General features: G+C 40.2%; 1 protein-coding gene and 1 long non-coding RNA gene across 5 annotated transcripts in view; one reads left to right on the top strand and one right to left on the bottom strand.

The window, feature by feature from the left end:
- The window catches only part of srgap1b (SLIT-ROBO Rho GTPase activating protein 1b), a 44895-nt gene that overhangs the window by 10115 nt on the left and 13708 nt on the right, over positions 1-21072 (top strand). Inside the window, exons 1-17 of one of the 4 annotated variants that reach the window (XM_024284620.2) lie at positions 563-806; positions 4248-4443; positions 6771-6825; positions 6897-7004; positions 10944-11006; positions 11478-11675; positions 13030-13158; positions 13752-13973; positions 15461-15562; positions 18273-18470; positions 18789-18873; positions 18946-18973; positions 19093-19126; positions 19966-20026; positions 20136-20213; positions 20287-20421; positions 20594-20699. In XM_024284620.2, the coding sequence (XP_024140388.1) occupies positions 716-806; positions 4248-4443; positions 6771-6825; positions 6897-7004; positions 10944-11006; positions 11478-11675; positions 13030-13158; positions 13752-13973; positions 15461-15562; positions 18273-18470; positions 18789-18873; positions 18946-18973; positions 19093-19126; positions 19966-20026; positions 20136-20213; positions 20287-20421; positions 20594-20699 (1889 nt within the window). In that variant the 5' untranslated portion in view covers positions 563-715. Of the gene's footprint in view, positions 1-562; positions 807-4247; positions 4444-6770; positions 6826-6896; positions 7005-8889; positions 9159-10943; positions 11007-11477; positions 11676-13029; positions 13159-13751; positions 13974-15460; positions 15563-18272; positions 18471-18788; positions 18874-18945; positions 18974-19092; positions 19127-19965; positions 20027-20135; positions 20214-20286; positions 20422-20593; positions 20700-21072 lie in introns of those variants that run through there. The other 3 variants (XM_024284610.2, XM_024284628.2, XM_024284635.2) reach the window with 3 other exon arrangements.
- On the bottom strand, positions 790-4336 carry LOC118598059. Its single transcript, XR_004947142.1, has 3 exons — positions 4199-4336; positions 4033-4113; positions 790-1016 (listed from the first exon to the last, which is right to left on the bottom strand). It is a non-coding gene; the product is annotated as an uncharacterized LOC118598059 (long non-coding RNA).

The following is a 21072-nucleotide window of genomic DNA, read 5'->3' as shown; positions in this document are numbered from 1 at the left end:
TTTAACAATATGACGGTGGCAGTGGGGCGGCAGCACAGAGGCAGGAGGGTGGCAGTCAGAGATTGTCTGATCGTCAGTCGTGCTGCTGCCTTCCTGCCACCTGCCTGCCACTGCACAACCTCCAAATGTGCCCAGACTGCCACTGACTGATGTCAACTTTTAGACTGTAGAAGTTTTTCTTAAACCTCTGCGGCGTGTAAAAATGTGAATCCCGCCTCCCGACTACAAATGCCACCCTGAGACCATCTGCAGAATTTTCTGAAAAACTTACATTTAGGTCGCCATGCTGTGGCATTTTGGGATATTTTACAAAACTTTAGTTTTGTCTTAATTTCCAAACATCAAGTCCATGTGGATCCATGAGGGTCAACACTCGTAAACCTGATACTAGATTCATGATAAATAGGATTCTGTAAACACAGATGTTCATGAAAGTTTAGACATGTGCAAGTTCAGACAAATGTTCTGACATCTCGTCTCTCAAACACCCAACCGCTAAGCTCCGCCTCCTCCACATTTTCCTGTGGAAACGTGCTGCTCTGCAGAACTCCCATTCATCTCAATGAAAATGTTGCAGACCAACATGAGACGGCAGCCATTTTAATTTAGTGAGCAAAGACCAGCGAAGTGATGTCACGATCAATAAAGGCACGCCGAGCAACAATGGAGCCGCGGTTTCACGGACGCCGCAGTTCTCCGCGGCTCCCACAGAAGGATGTGTGTCGGGGAGTGGATGCGGCAGATGCCAGCTCCTCACCTTCCTCGTCACATGGTTCACACGGAGTGTGTGGTTACCAAGACAACAGGTAGTGGAGTGGATGGGGTCCCCGGGGACTGCTGTGTGTCTGTCAGTGAGAGAGAGAGCAGCGTTTGTGGCGCTCGCATGGCCTCTGCTGCAGAAACGGCGAGCAGTGGAGCGTGCAACCGGGCTTCAGCCGCCGACGGAGGCAGAGGAGGGATTCAGAGTCGGGCGTTTGAGCGTCCAAGGTGACTCCTGACGAACACACATCCTTCATCTGTGGAGGAGGAGGAGAAAAATGACCGTCCAATCACATCTCTGAATGAATGCTGCAGGATATTTCTCATTACATGAGCAGGTTGAATTAAAACATTTAACGTATTATAATATTTAGTTCATTATGTTGATTTTTAATTAAATGAGGGGATTTTGTCAGCTGAGAGTCCAGGATGGAAACAGTGTTGAATTCATTGTTTTTGTAAAGGAAAAAGGCATAAAGCCCTGATTTGTGTTTGGAACGGAAAATTACAAATCCTCAACGACCAATGAATGCTCAGAGTGGCTGTAGGTGAGGGTATAAACCTGACTGGTGTCTCAGCTGTCCGTTCTCCACACTGGACTAAACATCCATCCACCGTATGGACACACCTGACGTGTTACAGGCGTTCTTGTAGCATCTGGTGTTCACGCTGGTCCATCGCTACATTACGCATGTTCTCTTTACAAACTGGTGTGAATCTGGTGAATTTTGCTCCAGGATTTTTCCTTTCCCAGCTCTATTCCGATACATGAAAGACTGTCAGAATTCCAGTCGACACAAACTGCAATAATTACTTCCTCCTTTATAATCAATTTTCAAACTTCCTTGTTTAGAAAAACTACCTATACATTTTTACTACTAAATCCACATCCCTGATTGGTCAAAGTTCAACTGGTTTCATTTTTGGACACAGGTTCAATTGTTTTGTACATAGAGCCTAAAAACTGACTTAAAAACTTGCGAAGTCCTGAAACATGCACGTTTTCATTGAAAGTGCTCGCTTGAACGCGGGTTTTCCAGCCCAATGTGAACGTAGCATCAGACTCCATTGTTAGCTCACTTCTGACCTTAAGGCCCTCCAGATCATTTTATTTTGTTGTTAGTGTTATTATCTTCCACTTATTTCTAACTTGTATAATTTTGACAAAATATATTTTTGATGGATATTTTGATTCACATTTCGGATGTGGGCGGAGTCAGCCTCCAACTTCCCTGTTTGGTCACCCTTTAAGGGGCCTTTCCGCCTTTACTTTGGTTGAAAACCGTAGACTCAGACTTAAAGGTGCAGATGTTTTTTTTCTCAGGTGTAAAAGGCTCCAGAGAGAGCTGGAGGTCATGGTGGTTGTTGGTGAAAAGAACCACATTGTCTGAATAAGGCGAGATGAGATTCTGTGGTACCCGAATGGTAAAGGGTGTTTCCATACTGTATTTTCTGAACCATAAGACACACAAAAGCCTTCATTTTTTCCCATAAACAACAGAGTGCCTTATATATGGATTCATTTTGGTTGTTTACTAATGCTGAAGCAATTTGTATGGAGAGAAATTAGTTGTGTTTAAATGCTGCCAGAATGCTGGGTCATCAGAGTTTTCCTGTTAGCTGCTTTGAACTTAGATTGTGAATAATATCTGGTGAAAACTTGAAATTTTCCTACTTTTTTACATAGATATAATGAAGATGAAAGAGTCTAAATATGTGTTTTAAAAACACTTAACCCTTGAAAATAAAGTTTTTTCAGACTCTATTCTTAAGTGTTTTAGAAACACATATTTAGACTGTTTTTATATTAATTATTGGTAATGTCTATTTAAAGAAAGCGGGAAAATCTCAAGTTTTCACCAGATAATATTCACAATCCAAGTTTAAAGCGGCTGATTAGAAAACTCTGATGACCCAGCATTCTAGCAGCATTTGAACCCATCACTCAAATCTGATTGGTGCTCACTTTTCAAAGATTTATCTTTGTAGTTAGTTTCAACCTGTTGTAATTTCAAGTTGTGCAATTGTGTAATTTTTATTTTGTAAATTTTATACATGTGAATACACAATTTGAAGTGTGCACAGTTACACATAAAATGTATTTTAGGAGTTACAAACCAAGAATCACGAACATACAAATCAATCGGAACTATTTTAGGTCCATAATTTTGAGAGGTAAACAGAAGTCTGTCAAAATCTCAGTCTGTTTTTTATTTATTTATTTATTTATTTTTTTACAAGTTGCAAACATTGTAGCATGTCTTTGTAAATACACCAGTATTGCTAGCATGTAGCGGTGTTAGGCTGTGTTTTTGTACACATTGCTAACAATATTAGGAGTTAGTATACTCACAATAATGTTGAAGTAAGAGGTACACGGTGCTCTGTCAAAATCTCAATCTGTTTTTTTACAAGTTACAAACAAGGTAGCGTGTTTTTGTAAATACACCAGTGTTGCTAGCATGTAGCGTTGTCAGACTACGTTTTTTAGTTATTGCTAACAAGATTGAGACTTAGCGTAGTTGCACTTAACGTTGCAATTTTAAGAGGTACACAGAACTCTATCAAAATCTGAATCAGCCTTTTTTTTTTACAAGTTTCAAACAGGTTTGCGTGTTATTCTAAATCCGCTAACGTGGCTAACATCAGACTGTTTTCTTACGTGTCACTAACAAAGTTAAGAGTTAGCGTAGTCACAGTAATGTTTGTGTTTGCAGAATCATTCTGTTTTATGTGCTGAAAACAAGGTTGAGCGTTACAGGTATTCTGAATATGCTAACGTGGCTAACATGTTAAAGTCACATACCTAGATGTGTGTAATTTCTTGTCCACATCTGACCCCTCCCCTGGGGGAGTGGTGAGCTGCAGACACAGGAACCATCTGGTGGTTTAACCCCCCAATCCAACCCCTTAATGCTGGGAGGAACTGGGTCCATTTTTAGAGTCTTTGGTTTGACTCGGCCTGGATTTGAACTCACGACCTTCCAGTTTCAGGGCGAACACTCCAGCACAAGGCCACTGGGCTGGTAACATGGTACAAAGAAGTTCTACAATCACTGTGAAGGCAGTTACAGCCTGACTAATCTTTGATTCTTTTGTCTCACTTAATCCATCTTATAGTTTGGTTCGCCTTAAATATATGACAAAAGTTCAAAACTCGACCATTCATTGACGATTCACATAACTAGAAAACAAAATATAAGATTTATAGCATTTTTCGACATTTATTCAAGGCATAAACCACTTTAAAGCCCCGTTGATCCACACACTCACCGATGGCGCCGACCTGTGACCACCAGGAGCATTGTGGGAGTCTGAACTGGAGGTTTTCCGATAAGATCCAGACGGTTCTACCTGTACAGCATGTTTCATTTCCTCGTTTAAAGCCAGAACGTTTGCTTTAGGGAATTTAAAAACTCAGATGTTCCGAGTTCCTCACAGGTGCCGGTCCGGTTTCCCTCCCGTAACTCAGCGTTGTGTTGATGCAGATGTGCGGACCCAGCTGGTGGAGCAGCAGCGCTGTCTGGAGCAGCAGACGGAGATGCGAGTCCAGCTGCTGCAGGACCTGCAGGACTTCTTCAGGAAGAAATCCGAGATCGAGACGGAATATTCCAGAAACCTGGAGAAGCTGGCCGAGCGCTTCATGGCCAAAACCCGCAGCACCAAGGACCACCAGCAGTACAAGTAGGTCCAGCAGTACAAGTAGGTCCAGCAGTACAAGTAGGTCCGGCTGTCCTTGAAGTCGCTGGGATGCAGGACGGAGATTCTCATGACAAGCAAAAATCTTCACATTCCGTCTATATGTATCTAAAGGTGTGAAAACAAACTAAATTTAATAGAAAAAGTCGATTAAAGTAAAAAAACTTAACGTATTAATACACTAAAGAACATTATTTCTTCTGAAGGAACAAATGTGAGCCGTCAAATGTCCACTTCCCATGTCAGAACTCCGTTAGGATTCTACTTCCTCCTTCCTAACACACATCCAGACATCAACGGCTCTTAATTTGAAACTTTGATCCATCTTGTTCCAGAAGAGTTTCAGTTTACCGATTTAGATTTACACTGATTTATCTTTGAACTGTTTCAGACACATTTTAAGGAATTATTAAAAAGAATTATTGGAATTTCAACAATTTGGGATTGGATCTTGTATAAATTAGTCTTAATCTATGAAGGCTGCAGCCAGTGACTCCGCCCCTCCCACAGAGTCGAGTTTATAGTGAGATTTTTGGGTTTGTGCTCATAGCTGCAGACAGAGGAAGAGAATTCACTCAGTTTATTTGTTTTGAACTTTCACATTAATGAAATTAACATAAGTTTCGACTTAAGTCAATATTTTTTTAATATTTCAGCTCTAAATGTTCTAAAGTAATTAAACGGCTGCTGTAAACATTAAAATATATATATATATTTGCCATTTTAAATGGAAGTTATACTGTTTTATTCATACTTTCTGAAACCTTCTGTTTTTCTCAACCTCTATGAGCAAAGAAAACTAAAATCTTGTATCTGTGTGCACATGTCACTCTCGATTTAATCATTGTCATACTGTCCTTTTTAATTCTATTTTATTGTTTTAACTTTATTTATTTTCTTGTGTTGGCCCAGGTCTCCCTTGAAAAAGAGATCTAATCTCAGTGGGATTTCCTGGTCAAATAAAGATTAAATAAATACAAAATAAGCCCTAATTTCAACCGTCCTTACAGGTGGATATTGACAGTCTGCAGGTATAAAATTTGGCCCAATCTGTACAGGACACACAGGAAATATCAAGGTCGTAGACCTCTCAGTGAACACGGAGAGCAATCTACATGTTTTCTACGGGTATGCTGCGGGCGACAGGTCGTGGTAAACATGTACACAACATTCAAGGGTGTATTAGGTGAGACACAGGCGTGTCCTACAGTTTTCTAACGTCCTCCAATCCTGTAGACTGTACAAGGATCCTGTTAGTACCTTTCAGGTAATACGTGCAGCGATTTTGCGTTTTTTTAGTTTCAATGTTAACTCAGTGGTACAGACACGATCTGAGGTCCTGCGGTGATATTGAAGCATCGCCACCTGTCAGTCTAGCAACAGCGCGATCTAGAAAATCAAACCGCGCGCCAACCAATCAAAGGCCCAGCTTTGGGTGTGTGACGTGTTCAGTGACTCCCCCAGCAGATACATGGAAGATCAACCTCACCAGTCCTGAACTTCCATCCATTTTCTTAACCCACTATGTCCCTTTCGGCGCCACGAGGTTGCCGGATGCTGTCCCGGCTACCCTGGACAGGTCTCCAGTCTATCTCGGGGACACTAGAGGGGGAGCGAGGGCGCCCACTACGTCACCGAGAGGACAGCTGGCGGGCAGACAGATAACAGCTGGGGGGGGGGGGGCCTCCTGAACTTTATATTTGTATTATTTTCATCAAGACAAAATTAAGAAATGGTCCTCTAATTTTATTCTTGGTATGTTATCTCTCCTTGGACTAATGCGGGAAACCAAGTCTTCAAACTGGGTCACAGAGAGACAGAAGTACCGCTGAAAGATGGTGAAGCTCACCGAACTCTGAATGATCTCATGAACCCAGACATGGAGACGGGATTACTGATGATTCTGTAGAGATCTTTAAAATAAATGAAGCGGATCTCTACACCATGTCCGTGTCTTCCATGATTTACACAGACTCAGCTCCATGTAGCGATCGGGCTAAAAACATCTGGTGCTAGCTCCTCCCACAGGCGTCGGGGGTGTTAAACTCATGAACTTATTTCTGGACAGGCGTCAAATAGCGAATTCAAATGCTTCACAACACATTTCCCACACACGACAATGGTACGATCCATTTTCATGACGTCCTTCTGGTGGCTGTACGTGCCTCAAAGGAAATGAAGACACACCTGAACTCACCGTAAGATGGAGCCGCTCCTCTACAGGCCTCCACGGACAAACCAAAAACCTGCAGAACCGTCTGGGTTCACGTGAACGTTAATCATTTCCTCATAATATTCTTGTTCGGTTACAGAAAGGACCAGAACCTGCTCTCCCCAGTCAACTGCTGGTACTTATTATTAAACCAGGTCAGTCAGAAACATTCTTAGCCCCAAACTTTAAGGACGTGTTATCAACCACGTCTTCTGTTGTTCTTCAGGTGAGGAGGGAGAGTAAGGACCACGCCACCCTCAGCGACCTCTACCTGAACAACGTCATCACCCGCCTCACCCACATTAGCGAAGACTCCGCTCGGCTGCTGAAGAGGGTGAGCCTGCCGCTCCACGTCACAGTTCTCTAGCATCAGAACCCAGAAGTCAGTTATGTTCCGAAAATTAAATCTTTATGAAATCTTATTTTTACAATAATTCTACACGGTTTAAGGCTGTAAAACTCCTCACCAAACACTTCATCCACTTTCTCTCTTATTAAACTCAAAGTACATAGAAAATATGTCCAGGATTATAGAATGAAAAAGATCTGATCAGGATTGAAGAGTTATGGAGATTTGACTAACTGAATGTGTTCTTTAAAGAAGATTGATTGACAAGGTTTAAGGCCAATCAGGAGGCAGAACACAATGTTGTTAAAAAATAAATAAATAAATAATAACAATTTTGCACAAAAACAGTGAAACCACCAAAAAATTAACTGTGAAATTGACCTCTGATTTACGTTCTGTTCATGCATGACTGTCTGTATATATATATATATATATATATATATATATATATATATATACATATTAAACATGTTTCAACTTTGGAAACAATTTTGTGTTACTTTAGTATGAAAATAACTGTATAAATAAAGTTTGATTTAAATGATAAACTAAATTCTGGTTCCGCCTGACAGGTAAGATTTTGAGAATTGAAACGGTTTTTACAGGCGGCAGTCTGGACTCAACTGCATGTTCGCGCATAAATCAAGTTTCATGATACGCAAAATAAATCCGCCCAAAAAACGTAGGTTTGCAAATGTGCATGAAGGGATCTGCATGCCGGTAAAAATATTTGCATTTGTGAAATAATTTCTAACGTTTTTTTAGAGCGCCGTACGGTAAGTTCCTCATGGTAACACAGAAATCCACCTTAAAGTCTGTGGAGGGGCGGGACGACAGGAAGCCTCCTGCTCTCTGATTGGACAGTTTGATTTGTAGCCATCCAGTCATAAAGTCTTTTAAAGACATGGACACAATTCAAAACCGCATCTTCAGGACCTTTTTTTTGCTTCGCTTTTGTAAAACAAAATTTAAAAACATTTATTATTTGACTAATGCACTTTTTTTTTTTTTTTACAAGCATGCAGATCCCTTTTTTACACATTTGCAAACTCTTTTTTTTTTTCCAGGGGGGCAGATTTATTTTGAAGTATAATGAAGCTTAATTTATATGTGAACATGTATTTATGGTTGAGAATCTTTATGGTCTTATTTTGAGCCTGTACTGCAGCCTGTAAACCCTCATATGTTCTCCTTTTTCACTCGGGGCTTCAGCTTCCTCCCGCTGTCAAAATAAAAGCCTTAAATGGTTGATTGGTCTCTCTAAATCCCCACTAGGTGTGAATATGTGATTCTGTGGTCCTGAAATAGACCGGCAACCTGTTCAGAGTTGGGATAGGCTCCAGCAACCCGGATGGAAATTATTTTCTGATCATCCTTCTGGGTTTGATGTAGAATTTAAAATAAAATAACAAAACTTTTGCTGTTTTTTTCATCATAGACGAGTTCAAGTGAAAATGTGAAAGTCCGGTTTAAAGTCAGAACGGGTTTTCTGCTCCACAAACTCGTTTCTGAATCCTTTTACTTGAGTGTGAAACATTTGATGTTGAGTGCAGAAAAAACATTGCTCTCTAATATATAGATTTGCAGTATTTAGATGTGAATGTTTTCTCTAAAGATTGAACCTCATCGACGGGCTCCTCTGAACCCGTCGGTTTGTGGAAGGACTGATGTGGCAGCATCAATATTGCATTATGCTAAAATGACTGGAATCCCAGGATGGATGAATCCCATTCCCATAACGCCCACTGAGAGCAGATCAGTGGCGCTGGTCGCCATGGCCACGGGGCTGTTGGCGTTGTCATGGCCACACAGCCGTCTGCCTCCCTTCAGAGCGGCGTGGACTCTGAAGTGACGGAGAGCTCACTGTTCGTAGCTGCTGGCGGCCGCTGCACTTTAGCTAGCATGAATAAAAGACGAGCCGGAACCCAGATGAATAATGAAGGCGGCGAGCTAAAGTTAGAGGTGGCGGAGCCTGTGTGCCAGTGTAATTTGTTAAACTCCGCAGCACGCCGCCAGAGCCCAGGGGAGCGCTGACTTTACTTTTCATTAAAATCAACTCTGGAAGAAAACATTTCTGAGGAGCGGGAACGAGGTTCAGCAGACGGGGAGCTAAATCCTCGTACGGGACAGAAGCTAGAGGTTAGAAGGAATAAAATTTACTGAAATATGAATCTGAACGTTTAAAGAAACAATCGAAGATACCTAAAAAGAAAGTATTTTTATCACAGTGGCCTTAGTTCGTCGCAGAACTTCTCATTATCGGTATTTTACAACAATTGTGTGAATGTTTGGTCAGCATTCACACTATAGTGATCCTCCTGCTCCTTTCTGGCAGATAAAAACTCAATCAAACGTTCAGCTTGTTCAGGACTTTACTGCTTTTAGTTTGGGTATTCATAAACTTTATAGTTTTTGAAATATTGAGCAAAATATGCCCCATAGGAAATGAATGAGAAAGTCTTCAAATTTCAAAATTTTAAGTAGATTAACAACAAACCTTTAAATATATTCATGGGCTGTGTTTTCATTTTTTATGGTAAAAGTCATAGTCAAAAAATTTGAAGTTGACCTAATATTTTGGCAACACACTAACATTTTTGGCTAATTAGTCCTTTACTGAGGTTTTTTTATGCTAATTTGGAGTTAAGCTAATATTTTAGCAACATGCTAACGTTTTGGGATAATTTGTTATCTACTGTGGTTTTTATTGGCTAATTTAGAGTTTAGCTTCTATTTCAGCAACAGGCTAACGTTTTTAACTTATTTCGTTTACTGAAGAATTTCAGGCTATTTGGGAGTTTAGTTAATATTTTAGCAACATGCTAACGTTTTTGGCTAATTTGTTAACTACTGGGGTTTTATAGGCTAATTTAGAGTTTAGCCTCTATTTTAGCAACATGCTAGCTTTTTTGGCTAATATGACATCTACTGACGTTTTTTGGGCTAAATTGGAGTTTAGCTCATATTTAATCAAACTAAATATTTTTGTATTAGGGATTTTTAAGCAATTTTACTACAATTTTTTCAGAAATTTAGTTGAACTTCAATGCTCTTTTATAGCTCTTTAACAAAATTTCCAGTCTTTTAGCAAATGTAACATTTTGCAAATAGCTTTTGCATTTTCTGCAAATCCCTTCAACAATTAAAGTCAATGGCGTCACAGTTTTCAGCAAAAGTCTTCAGCATCTTCAGCGAATACTTTCAGCAGAAAGCGTTCATTCTAGCATTATCATAGGTCATGCAACTTTTCTAATTCTAGATGTTTTGAGGCTGTAAACTTCTCCAGCATCATAGAATGAAAAAGATTTCTCACAATCAAAGATTTATGTAGATTTTTCAAACTGGTCGCATTCTGTAAAGGAGACTCGGTACTGAGAAAATGGATTGACAAGCTCTGCAGCCAATCAGAACGCAGAACATGATGCATTTAAAAAAAAAGAACCGAGATATCGCGAGGAACCTGTGCACCACTTCCAAACATCGATTTCTCCTTTTAGCGGAAGTGTAATAAATCTGCTGTCGTTACTGTTGATTCAGAGATGATATCAACTCATTCGGACTATTATGATTATTCACATTGGACCAAATGAAACTCTTCCACACTAAGAAGTTTTTATTCAGTTCCCATAACTGAGGACGAGCCCACATCACCACACTCACACCTCTGTTCCCACCGATGGTTTTAATGCTGGTTAAACTATTTTTCCCCATGTTCAACACAACTGTTCTAATGTTAACTAATTACAATTCAAACAATAATAAATAAATATTAGCAAAAACTCTTTCTATTAATAATTTAAAAAAGAAATGTGGACATTAATGAGTGATTTAAAATAGTTTTTTGTTGAGTTTCATTATGGAGTTGACATCATGGTTTCTGCACTGTAGCTTATTTGAACTGTTTCTGTTGTATTTGTCTCTCAGAGTAAAGAAATCATCTTCCAGCTTCAGGAGGATCTTGTGAAGCTTTTGAATGAACTTTACACGGTAAGTAGAAACCATTTTTATCCATTTAAATGTAAGTTTTAACAGCTTTAGTGTCTGAACGGTTCAGGTTCCTTTACTCTGAATTTTCTTTTAAAAATATATTTTTCATGTTTCATTTGGTATAAAAATCATCCATTTGGAAAAAAGTCCTTCACAAAAGAATCTTAATGTTTAGAAGTGACCAGAGAAAAGTGACAGATGGATTCTCGGATTCTTTTCACATGTAAATCAGGCGTGGAGGCAGAAGTCTTCTGCTTTCATTTACATACATTTTTAGAGAAAACTCCGCCGTCTGCAGGAAGACCTTAAAGCAGAAACGGCTGATGGATTCTGGAATCTCTTCATCTGAACCTCAACTAATCAGATTAAAGTGAGCCTGATAACCTTGAGAAGGACGCGGCGGCGGAGGCTGCCTGCAGCCTCACATGCTCCTGTCTGACGGTGGTATTATGGGCTGCCGCCGCTGCCTAGGTGATGAAGACCTACCACATGTACCACGCCGAAATGATCAGCGCCGAGGCCAAGCTGCGGGAGGCGGAGCGTCAGGAGGGACGCGTGAAGGGCGTGTCGGGGACGGGCGGAGGCGGCGAGCCGGTGTTCGGCCTGCGAATCGAGGAGCGCCACCAGAGACGCAACGCCGCCCGCAAGATGGAGAAGATGAGAGAGAAGGTAAACGAAAGATTTAGTCGGTTTGTGTTCAATCAAGAAAAAGTTTTTTTTGTTCTCTGTTCTCGTGGTGTGAATATTATTAATATAGTTTGAGTCAATCATGACAACATTGGACACGAAGCAGTAAAGTTTGTGACCAGGACTCTCATTTGTGGGTGTGGTCAACTTTTGTGGGTCACAGTCTGTTTTACAGGATGATTTTTTAAAGATTTTCAACAAAAAAGAAATTCTAGATGTTTTAACTTTTCAATGGAAATTTTTCAATGTTTTTAATGTTTTTTTTCCCGAACCCATTTCTAAAAAATCGTTTTTTATATTTTTTAAAAATAATTTAAGAGAATTGTTTTTTTTTTTTTTAAGATATTTGTTTCTAACCTTGACAGATTTTTTTCGTTTTTTTAAGATTTTTTTATTTGAAATGTTTTTAGATCCTATTTAAGATTTTTTCCTTTTTTTCCAAAAGATTTGTTTTGTATTTTACATGATTTTTTTTATACAAAGTTTTTAAAAAATGTTTTAGATATTTTTAAAATAAATCTTTTGGGTTTTTTTTGTTTCCTAAAAAGATAATTTTGGTGTAATTATTATTTTTAAGATATTTATTTCTAACCTTTCTATATAAGCTTTTCTAGTTTTTGAAATATGTTTTTTCATCTTTTGAGATCATTTTTTTACATGATTTTTAATATTTTTTTTGTTTTTCATTAATTTTAGGCTAATTATTGTTCTTTATGTATTTTTTCTTTATTTTGAGAAAATTTTGTTATTGTTTTTTTCTCTGATTTTTCATTGTATTTATTTCTAATCTTTCTATATATTTATTACTGTTTTTTTAGATTTTCTTTTTTCAGGTTTTTTTTTTTGGACTACTACTATTGACTATTACTCAAACATGCTGGTTCACTCTAAGAGGAATCCTGAAAATCCTCTTTTTGTTTGATGAAATATTTTCTGCAGTTCAAGTTATTGAAGTTCTAAACTGACCAATCAGATCCGTTATCTCAATATTCCGTCAACGGTTCCTCACTGTGGTCTTCCTTTGGGTGACATTGGAGGAGAAAAGCCAATTAGAAAAGTGCAAGTAATGAAGATCGTCTTTGGTTCTGAACCAGAATGTGTGACAGAAATGATGAAAAGAGCAGAAGATCATCTGCATAGTAAATGATTTAAACAAAGTTTTTCCAAACAAAAACAACAAGAAGAGGATTTTTTTGTTCTACGATTGTAATTCATTCAGAGAAAATATACTTTTTATCAAAAGTTATGTCTGGATAAACAACAGATTTAATTAAAAATGTTGTTAATTTTCTGGTGATAAATAAACTGATGGTCAATATTCATATTTCTTTGTTAGAGAAAAGCAAAATACTCAGAGAACAAACTGAAGACTCTGAAGGCCAGAAACGAGTATCTCCTGACTCTGGAGGCCACAAATGCTTCAGTATTCAAATACTACATCCACGATCTGCCCGACATTATTGACGTAAGTATGAGAAACTTTACACTGAAGAGTTTTATGTGTACAGGTAAACAGGAAGTGAAGAATGTTTGATCAAAAAGTTTCACCTATTTAGAGATTAGTCAAACTATCAAGCAATTTAAATTTGTTTTGACAAAACTACTTTAAATTGTTTTATTTCTCAAAATTTTTTAAAAATATTTTTTGCATGAATGTATTTTTAATTGTTAAAATAATCATTGTGTGATGTTTACGCTCACCCAGAAAATAAGGATTTTTTTAAACCTTTTTCTGCATAATTTCTTCTAAATTTGCTGCTAAAACAAAAAATGTTAATAGTTGTTTATTACTGAAGATTATGTACAATGTTTGTTTTGATTATTTTGACTGATTTTAATTGACTTTTCAAGTTACAACTGATCATAAAATTCTAATTATACTATTATACAATTATACTATACTTTTCCTTGTAACTACTTACTAATTCAAGTAACTACCTCAGTTTCCATTTGGGTTAAGGAATGCGTACAATTGCGACCCTTTTTAAAGAGACGTTCTCAAACATCTTTTATCAGTAACGGCATCAAAGGTTTCATTTCCTCGTCTCGCCTCCTCAGTGCTGTGACTTAGGGTACCACTCCAGTCTGAGCAGGGCTCTGAGGACCTACCTATCAGCCGAGCTGAGCCTTGAAGCCTCCAGGAGGGCGGGTCTGGAGGTGCTGGAGGGCGCCGTGGAGAATCTGGACCCGGCCCGGGACCGGCAGCGTCTGCTGGGGCTCTACCCCACCACGTTCTGCCCGCCACAGCGCTTCAGTTTCCAGTCCCACATGGGCGACTCGGTGAGGATGAGTTGGATTTCCACATCAAACATCCATCCATCCTTTCTCTTAACTCTTTTTTTTCCCTTACGGGGTCGCGGAGCCTAACCCGGCGAGGGCGAGGAACACCCCGGACATTCAGACATCTGTAGAAAAAAAAATGATAGAACAAACTGTGGAGTCTCGATAAGTGTCCTTTAGAAACGAAGTCTCTCAGTGATGGAGGACATTTTTAGGACAATACTATCTACAAAAATGACAGTAAGATAACCTAAATTTACTAAAAGTTGTAAAATTTAGAAAAATATGAACCATAAAATCTTCAGCATTATTGTTTAAAATGGTAATTTTGAAGTAAGACTTCAGTGAACTGAAGGTTTAGTTCAGGGGTGTCCAAATCTGGGCCTCGAGGGCCGGTGTCCTGCATGTTTCCCTACCAACCTGCCATTGAAGCTCCTCATTGGGCAAACACACCTGATCCAGGTAATCAGAAGCAGATGAGGCAGGAATTCTAGAAAACCAGCAGGAGCCCGGCCCTCGAGGCCTGGATCTGGACAGTCCTGCTTTAGTTGGTCGATCTTTTGGTACCAGTTTCTGCAGTTCTGACCTGGTCAGTGGATGTTCTGAACAAACATCTCCACCTGTCTGAGGTTTCATGGTGTCTTCGTCATGGTTCGGTTTCTTCACCAGGATGGGTTTCTGGGTTTTTTAACTGTGTGTGTTTTGGCTCATTGTCCTGTTGAAGATTAAAACCAATCCTGTGGTAGAAAGCTTGTTTGACTCCAGAATGATTGATATTCTCTGAGTCTTCTTGTCTTCATTTTCTTTGTTCTGCTTCAGTTTTGTCTCATTTGTTCAAAATCTGTTCTCCTAGAACAGAGATAGTCAACTCCAGGCCTCGAGGGCTGCTGTGTGCATGACTTCTAGATATCCAAGCCCTACTCATGACTGATTACCTGGTTCTGGTGTGTCCAGCCAATTAGAACATGCCAGAGCAGGTATGTTGAAAACTATGCAGGAATGTGGCCCTCGAGGCCTGGAGTTGCCTATCCCTGTCCTTGAAGTTCTGTGGTTTCCAAACTCCAGACTGACTTTTTAATGATTGTCCTCCTTGGTCATCTCCATAAAGTCCACTTTGACTCAAACACTAATGAAGTTTGACCTACGAAGTCTTCAGAGTTTGCTCTGTTCCCGTTCGTAGAGTCCGTCTCTTCCGTTTGTCATCTGTTTTCTCCTTCCTGCCTCGTCCAGGAAGGTCTTCCAGAGGACCTTCAACCCTAGGATGATCTGTGGACCTGTACTCATACAAACCTGGTCGGACCTGTGTCCCCATTAAACTGACAACTGATTGATTATAGCTTTAAAACAACAACCAACAATGTTGTCCACATGTGTATCATCAATGAGATCGATGTCATCAATCATTTTCTCATTAACACCATTACCACACACGTCTAATTATCTAGTAAATTAGGCCGTAATGTTTCTCTGCTCTACTGTTCTGTCAGGTGACCCAGATTGCGTCCCAGCCTCAGGTCCAGGCTGAGCTCACCCTCCGCCTCACTCAGCTCCAGACCCGCCTGACATCCCTGAAGATCGAAAACGAGGAGGTCAGACACCAACTCAGAGGATCAAAATTCATTTTTCAGAACCGATTATGAAATAGTCCTTAATAAAAGACTTAAAACGCCACATAGATTAGTCCAGAAGTTCCTGAACTCATCTCACAAACTCTAAGAGATCCATCAATCAGCTTGTTTACTGACAGAAGTAATAGTCATGTATACAGTTTTAATGAGGGAATATTGTAGCAGACGTAGCCTCTAAAAGCTGCTCCGTTGGAGAAGGACTTGGCGCTGGAGTCCAAAGGCGAGTTGTTCACTCAGCCTTGACGAGTCACGATTCACGAGGTTCTGGTCTCAGCGGCTCACGGCACGGCCCGCTTATCACGGGAAAATAAAAGCACGCCTGCATGCGTCATCCCTGCTGTAAGTGCACGCCCTGCGTCTGCGGCGCACGCCGCCAGAAACGTTTAAACAATTATCATTTATAATTCATGAGTTGAGATTTATTAATGCGTTTGCCATGAACCAGCAAAGAGCAGAGATGCATCTAGAATCAGCAGAGCTGGATGGCAGAGTCGAGGACTTTTGACTAAAGGAGTCAGGTGGAGGTTGTCCTGTACGGGGTCTACTGGTTTTTGGGGTGTCCGGGTCTGTGGAGGGTTGTAGAGAGGAGAGTGAATGGGTGTATGGGCCTGTGACTATAAAAAACTACATAGTATAAGTATACAAGTATACAACATTTATCATTAACGGTGTGTCTCATAGCTCCTTGAGGCTTACATGGCCACCTGAAAACATACCATTGTTGTGCGTGTGTAAATGAAGTATTGGTCAGGATAATGGAAGTGATCAACTTCTTTTTGTGAGTATTGGAGGCTTGATTTTGAAGATCTTTAGTTTTCACATCACGTCTAGCAGTAAATGTTTCCAGGAATAATTTTAGAAACCCTGTGAGAGTTTTTTTGTTGCTGTTGTAGGAATGTCCTTTTGTTGCCGTAGAAGTTTATTCATCTGGTCTAGAGATACATAGTCGTCCTCAACTTCTGTTTTTTTTGGTGGCATTTTGTCACGCTGTGAGTTAGTAGATGAACAGATCTAGGTCTGGTATTAGCGAGGTCTTTGGTCCTTTGGTGTTCTAAGCTGAGCTCGTAGCCGTTGTCAGGTGTTGTTAGGTGATACTTTTGTAAGGTATTGGCTTCTTACTGACCGCACACAAATACTGCAGTCATGGTATCTGTATATGATACATAGTTTCCACAAACTACACTCTGTCTAGTTTCCTACATCGTCAGGCTGTATGCTAAGAGCACACACTCATCACATGAACAACGCTAACAACCTTACATCTCAACTTATGTGTGTACGAGTTCACTATGACTTGTCGCCCGTAGAAAAAACATGTTTGACCATTTTCTCTCTACGGGTTCACCGACCGTAATATTTCCTGTGGGTCACCAGGTTTGACCATTGTTCACCCACAGACGACCCATAACAAACTCGTAAGGACAGTCAGGACCAGAGCTTAAGTCTAACATGCAGCAACATGGGACTGTTGGTCTTAGTTTTGAGTTATCTGGGTCTATGAGCTGCTGATTTCTTGAATACAGATTTTCTGTCAATCAGAACTCTGTTTCCTCTGGTTTAACTAATTGGTAACAAGAACAAATAGTCGAATCAGAAGAAGGATTATAGATCCTGTAACTAGAGCTGGACAGTCCTGGTCCAGGGCCTCACAGTTCTTCAATTTACAGTAATAATAACAACTTTCCTTTAGACATTTCTGGTTTAAGCCTCAAAAGCTGACTGACTTGAGCAAAGACTCATAATCCAATTTGTTTCCGGACTTGACTTGGGTTCTAGTTAACAGAAGTGAAACCATGTTTGAAGGACTTACCGCTGGGACTTGAAACCATTTAATTAAGCAGGTTTCTATGAAGGTTTCTAGCTCCAGATTTCAGCGTATTTGATTCTGACATGAAAAAAACTCAAGAAAGATTTCTACAAGATGACTTAAGCAGCACCCTAACTTTGTGAATATAAGCTGACTTGGACTTGTAATCACAGAATTGTAACTTGATTCAAGACTTAAGAACTTAAAGTTACACTTTAGCTTAAAACTTTTACACTTTTGTTTTGGGACTTTTGTAAACAAGACTTGGATGTGACAAGAGACTGAAAATGTGACTTGTAAGGAATGATGATAAAATGGTCTGAAAACATCAGCTTTGAGGTGGACGAAGGTTCTCCATTAGGCCTGCACAATAAATCGAAAATTTATTGACATCGCAGTATCAGCTGGTGTCGCAGAGGACGTCGTAAAGCGCGACCTTAAACGTTTACACACCTGCTTAGACGGAGAAACCGTTAAGTTTTTAAAAAAGCACAAGCGCACACTTACATTGTTTGTAACTGTTGTCCATATTAGTTTTGGGCACAAAGGTAGATCGTTCTTCCACCTTTGATCGTCGTCGTTGAGATAACTTGCAGGATAATTTACTTTAATAATAAAACTGTTGCAGCAAAATAGAAGTGATGTATTAATTGTTATTTTTTCGTGTATCCGAAGTCTTATCGTCAATATTGATCACTAATATCACACAGTTTTCCTCACATGGTCCAACTCTACGTTCTATTCACCACAAAAGGGATGTTTTTTTGGAGATTCGACGTGTCACCTGGACGTCTAAGACAAAGTTCAGCTGACACGACGTGAGGAACATTAGGTTTACGGAGCGATGACATTGTTTCTGTTAAGGTGAAGAAGACTTGGGGGGCGACCCTCGCCACCCTTCAGGACATGACGGTACTGGACGACTGCGACGTCTCCCAGAGCTTCACCCACAGCCCGTCCTCCGAGTCCGTCAAGTCCAGCGTGTCGGACGGCTACCTGAACAAACCGAGTCTGGCCAAGAGGCGGGCCAACCAGCAGGAGACGGAGCTCTTCTACTTCAATGTGAGGGAACTGGAGGGTTTTGGGCATTCACGTCTAAATGTGTTGTGCAGGACTTGTTACTTCTTTCTAGACAAATTTCAAACACCAAATAAAGACTAAACCATAATGTGTGTCACTTCTGGTCAAGTCCAACTACTGACCTCTAAAGACTGGTTTGGTTGTGTTAACCAAACTTCTAACGTCATGGAGCTGGAGTAACCAAATGAATCAAATTAAAGACCGGTCAGATCTGGGACAGTCCAGAAACCTTCAAGCTACACTTCAGTGTCTGGATTTAGATGATCTGTTCACCCGGATGGTTTGTTCTTCAATCCTCAGAAGTTTCGCGAGTATCTGGAGGGAAGTAATCTCATCTCCAAACTGCAGGCCAAACACGACACCTTAAAGAAGGCCTTAGCGGAGGGTAAGACCGACTCAAAGTTCAGCTTCTTCCTGGTCCATTTCCTTCAAAACCTTTTTTTTTTTATTCCTGCAGGTTATAAATCTGAACTGCTAACTACGAGGTAAGAAGTCCTCCGACGCCTCAGAGCACGTTTCCATTTTACACAAATGATACGTCTTACATCTCTTCCCACATTATTAGATGATCTTATATTGTCTCTCCTTCCTCTGCTCCTCACAGTCGTGGGCGGAAGAACTCCCATAGCAAGCACCAGGTCGAGTTTCAGCTTCACTTTTTGTATCGTTACTTCCATTTACCGCAAAATTAACATGAAGAAGTTCTATATTTACTTCATCCAGATATGTATTTGACTTTCTTTTTGTTGGTGAGTTACACATTCAAAACATTTACTTTATTCTGTTCTGCTCAAACAAACAGAATCAGACTAAGAAAGCATCGATGTAGAAATAAAAATGTTTAATTAAATTTTTTATAAAAAATATATTGTAATTGTTGTCACTCTTGAATTGAGTTCATATTTCTTTGACGTCTCTAAAGCTTTTTTTTTTTTGCTCATTTACATTTGTTCTTTTATTTTTAGTCCTTTGGCTTCTAATTATTCTTTTTCGTGTTTTGTTTTTATTTCTACATTTCCTGCTTTTGATGCGTTAGCCTCTAATCTTTTGGCTTGTTTGATTTAGTGTTATTATTTGCTATGTTTTGCTTCCATCTGGGTTGTCTTTTCCACTTTTGGTCATTTCTACACATAGTTATGTTTTATTATGCATTAAAAAGAGAATCATAAATAAATAAATTTGGCAAAATGCAAGAATAAACCATTGCAGCTTATGAAATCGTTTTTTAAAGTGAAAATTAACACATTATCCATCTTTTTCCAAAGAACAGATGTTTCCTTTATCGGTAATTAATCCAAAAGTGTCTCCTTAATCAAAGAAATACATTTTAATATAGAATAAGATGTCATCTGCATAGAGATCGATGTGTTTTCACTGTTTCAGGACTACCTCACGCTACAGACTAAACACCACACCAATGATACCCCCTTATTTTTATTAAACTAACAAGAACCCCATTATATGTTTTTTTTCTCAGGACTCAACCAAAGCCATACCGCTGCTTGTGGAGAGCTGCATCCGCTACATCAACTTACACGGTAACTGTCGCCCCTAGCTCGGAGCTTTGACTGTTTCGTCTTTGGAAGCAGCTTTATAAAAAGGCCGTCGTTGCTGAAAGACGTAAAAACGCTCCGTCTTTGCCGGCAGGTCTTCAGCATCAGGGAATTTTCCGGGTGTCAGGGTCACAGGTGGAGGTCAACGACATTAAGAACTCGTTTGAACGAGGTGAGAGGTCGACCAAACGAACGCTCGACTGACATCCTGTACCTGATAAATGGCGCCGTCTCTTCATCCACAGGTAACGACCCGCTGATTGATGAGGAGAGTAACCACGATATCAACTCGGTGGCTGGCGTGTTGAAGCTCTACTTCAGGGGTTTGGAGAACCCTCTGTTTCCCAAGGACAGATTTAACGACCTCATGTCCTGCATCAGTGAGTGCCATCGTACCAGCCCACGATCCCCGTTTCTCCTTTAGAGCCTCTTTGGGGGCTCGTCCCCCCACAGCAGGGACTGTTGTCTCCAGGATGTCTCACTTGAGTCACAGACTCGTGATGGCGCCGGAGTGACTCATCGTCACCTGGTCTTGCATATTTCTCTCTGCAGGAATAGAGAACCTTTACGAACGCGCTCAGTGCATCCGGAAGATCCTCCTGGGCGTCCCCAGAGCGACACTGGTGGTGATGCGGTACCTGTTCGCCTTCCTCAACCAGTGAGTATCCTCTCACACTGCAGCAGACGCTCTCATCTGGTGATTATTTGTCCCGAGTTCCCGTGTGGTTTCATAGCTGAGGACGGGTGTGAGCAGCTTTATTGAGAGGGGACAGAAGTGCACACTTGTGGAGATGATAAGTCGGAGCTCATTTTGTTTTTGCAGCCTCTCAAATAAATATAGACTGAAAGCAGAGAGCAGGGCGGGAGGTGTGAGCAGGAAGTGTGATGAGCGTGTGAGATCCACCAGACGCAATAATTGCTTCGCTTATTAGCGGAGCCAAGAAATTCATTTTGCCACAAGGTTATTAAAGCAGGAGTTCTGAGCAGAGCTTTTCACTCTTACGGCCGACAAAAAGCTTTAACCACAATTA

This window comes from Oryzias melastigma, linkage group LG23 (assembly GCF_002922805.2).
Source record: "Oryzias melastigma strain HK-1 linkage group LG23, ASM292280v2, whole genome shotgun sequence".
NCBI classification, from domain to species: Eukaryota; Metazoa; Chordata; class Actinopteri; order Beloniformes; family Adrianichthyidae; genus Oryzias; species Oryzias melastigma.
Note: the sequence above shows the minus strand (reverse complement) of the source record. Positions and strands in the feature narration are given on the sequence as shown.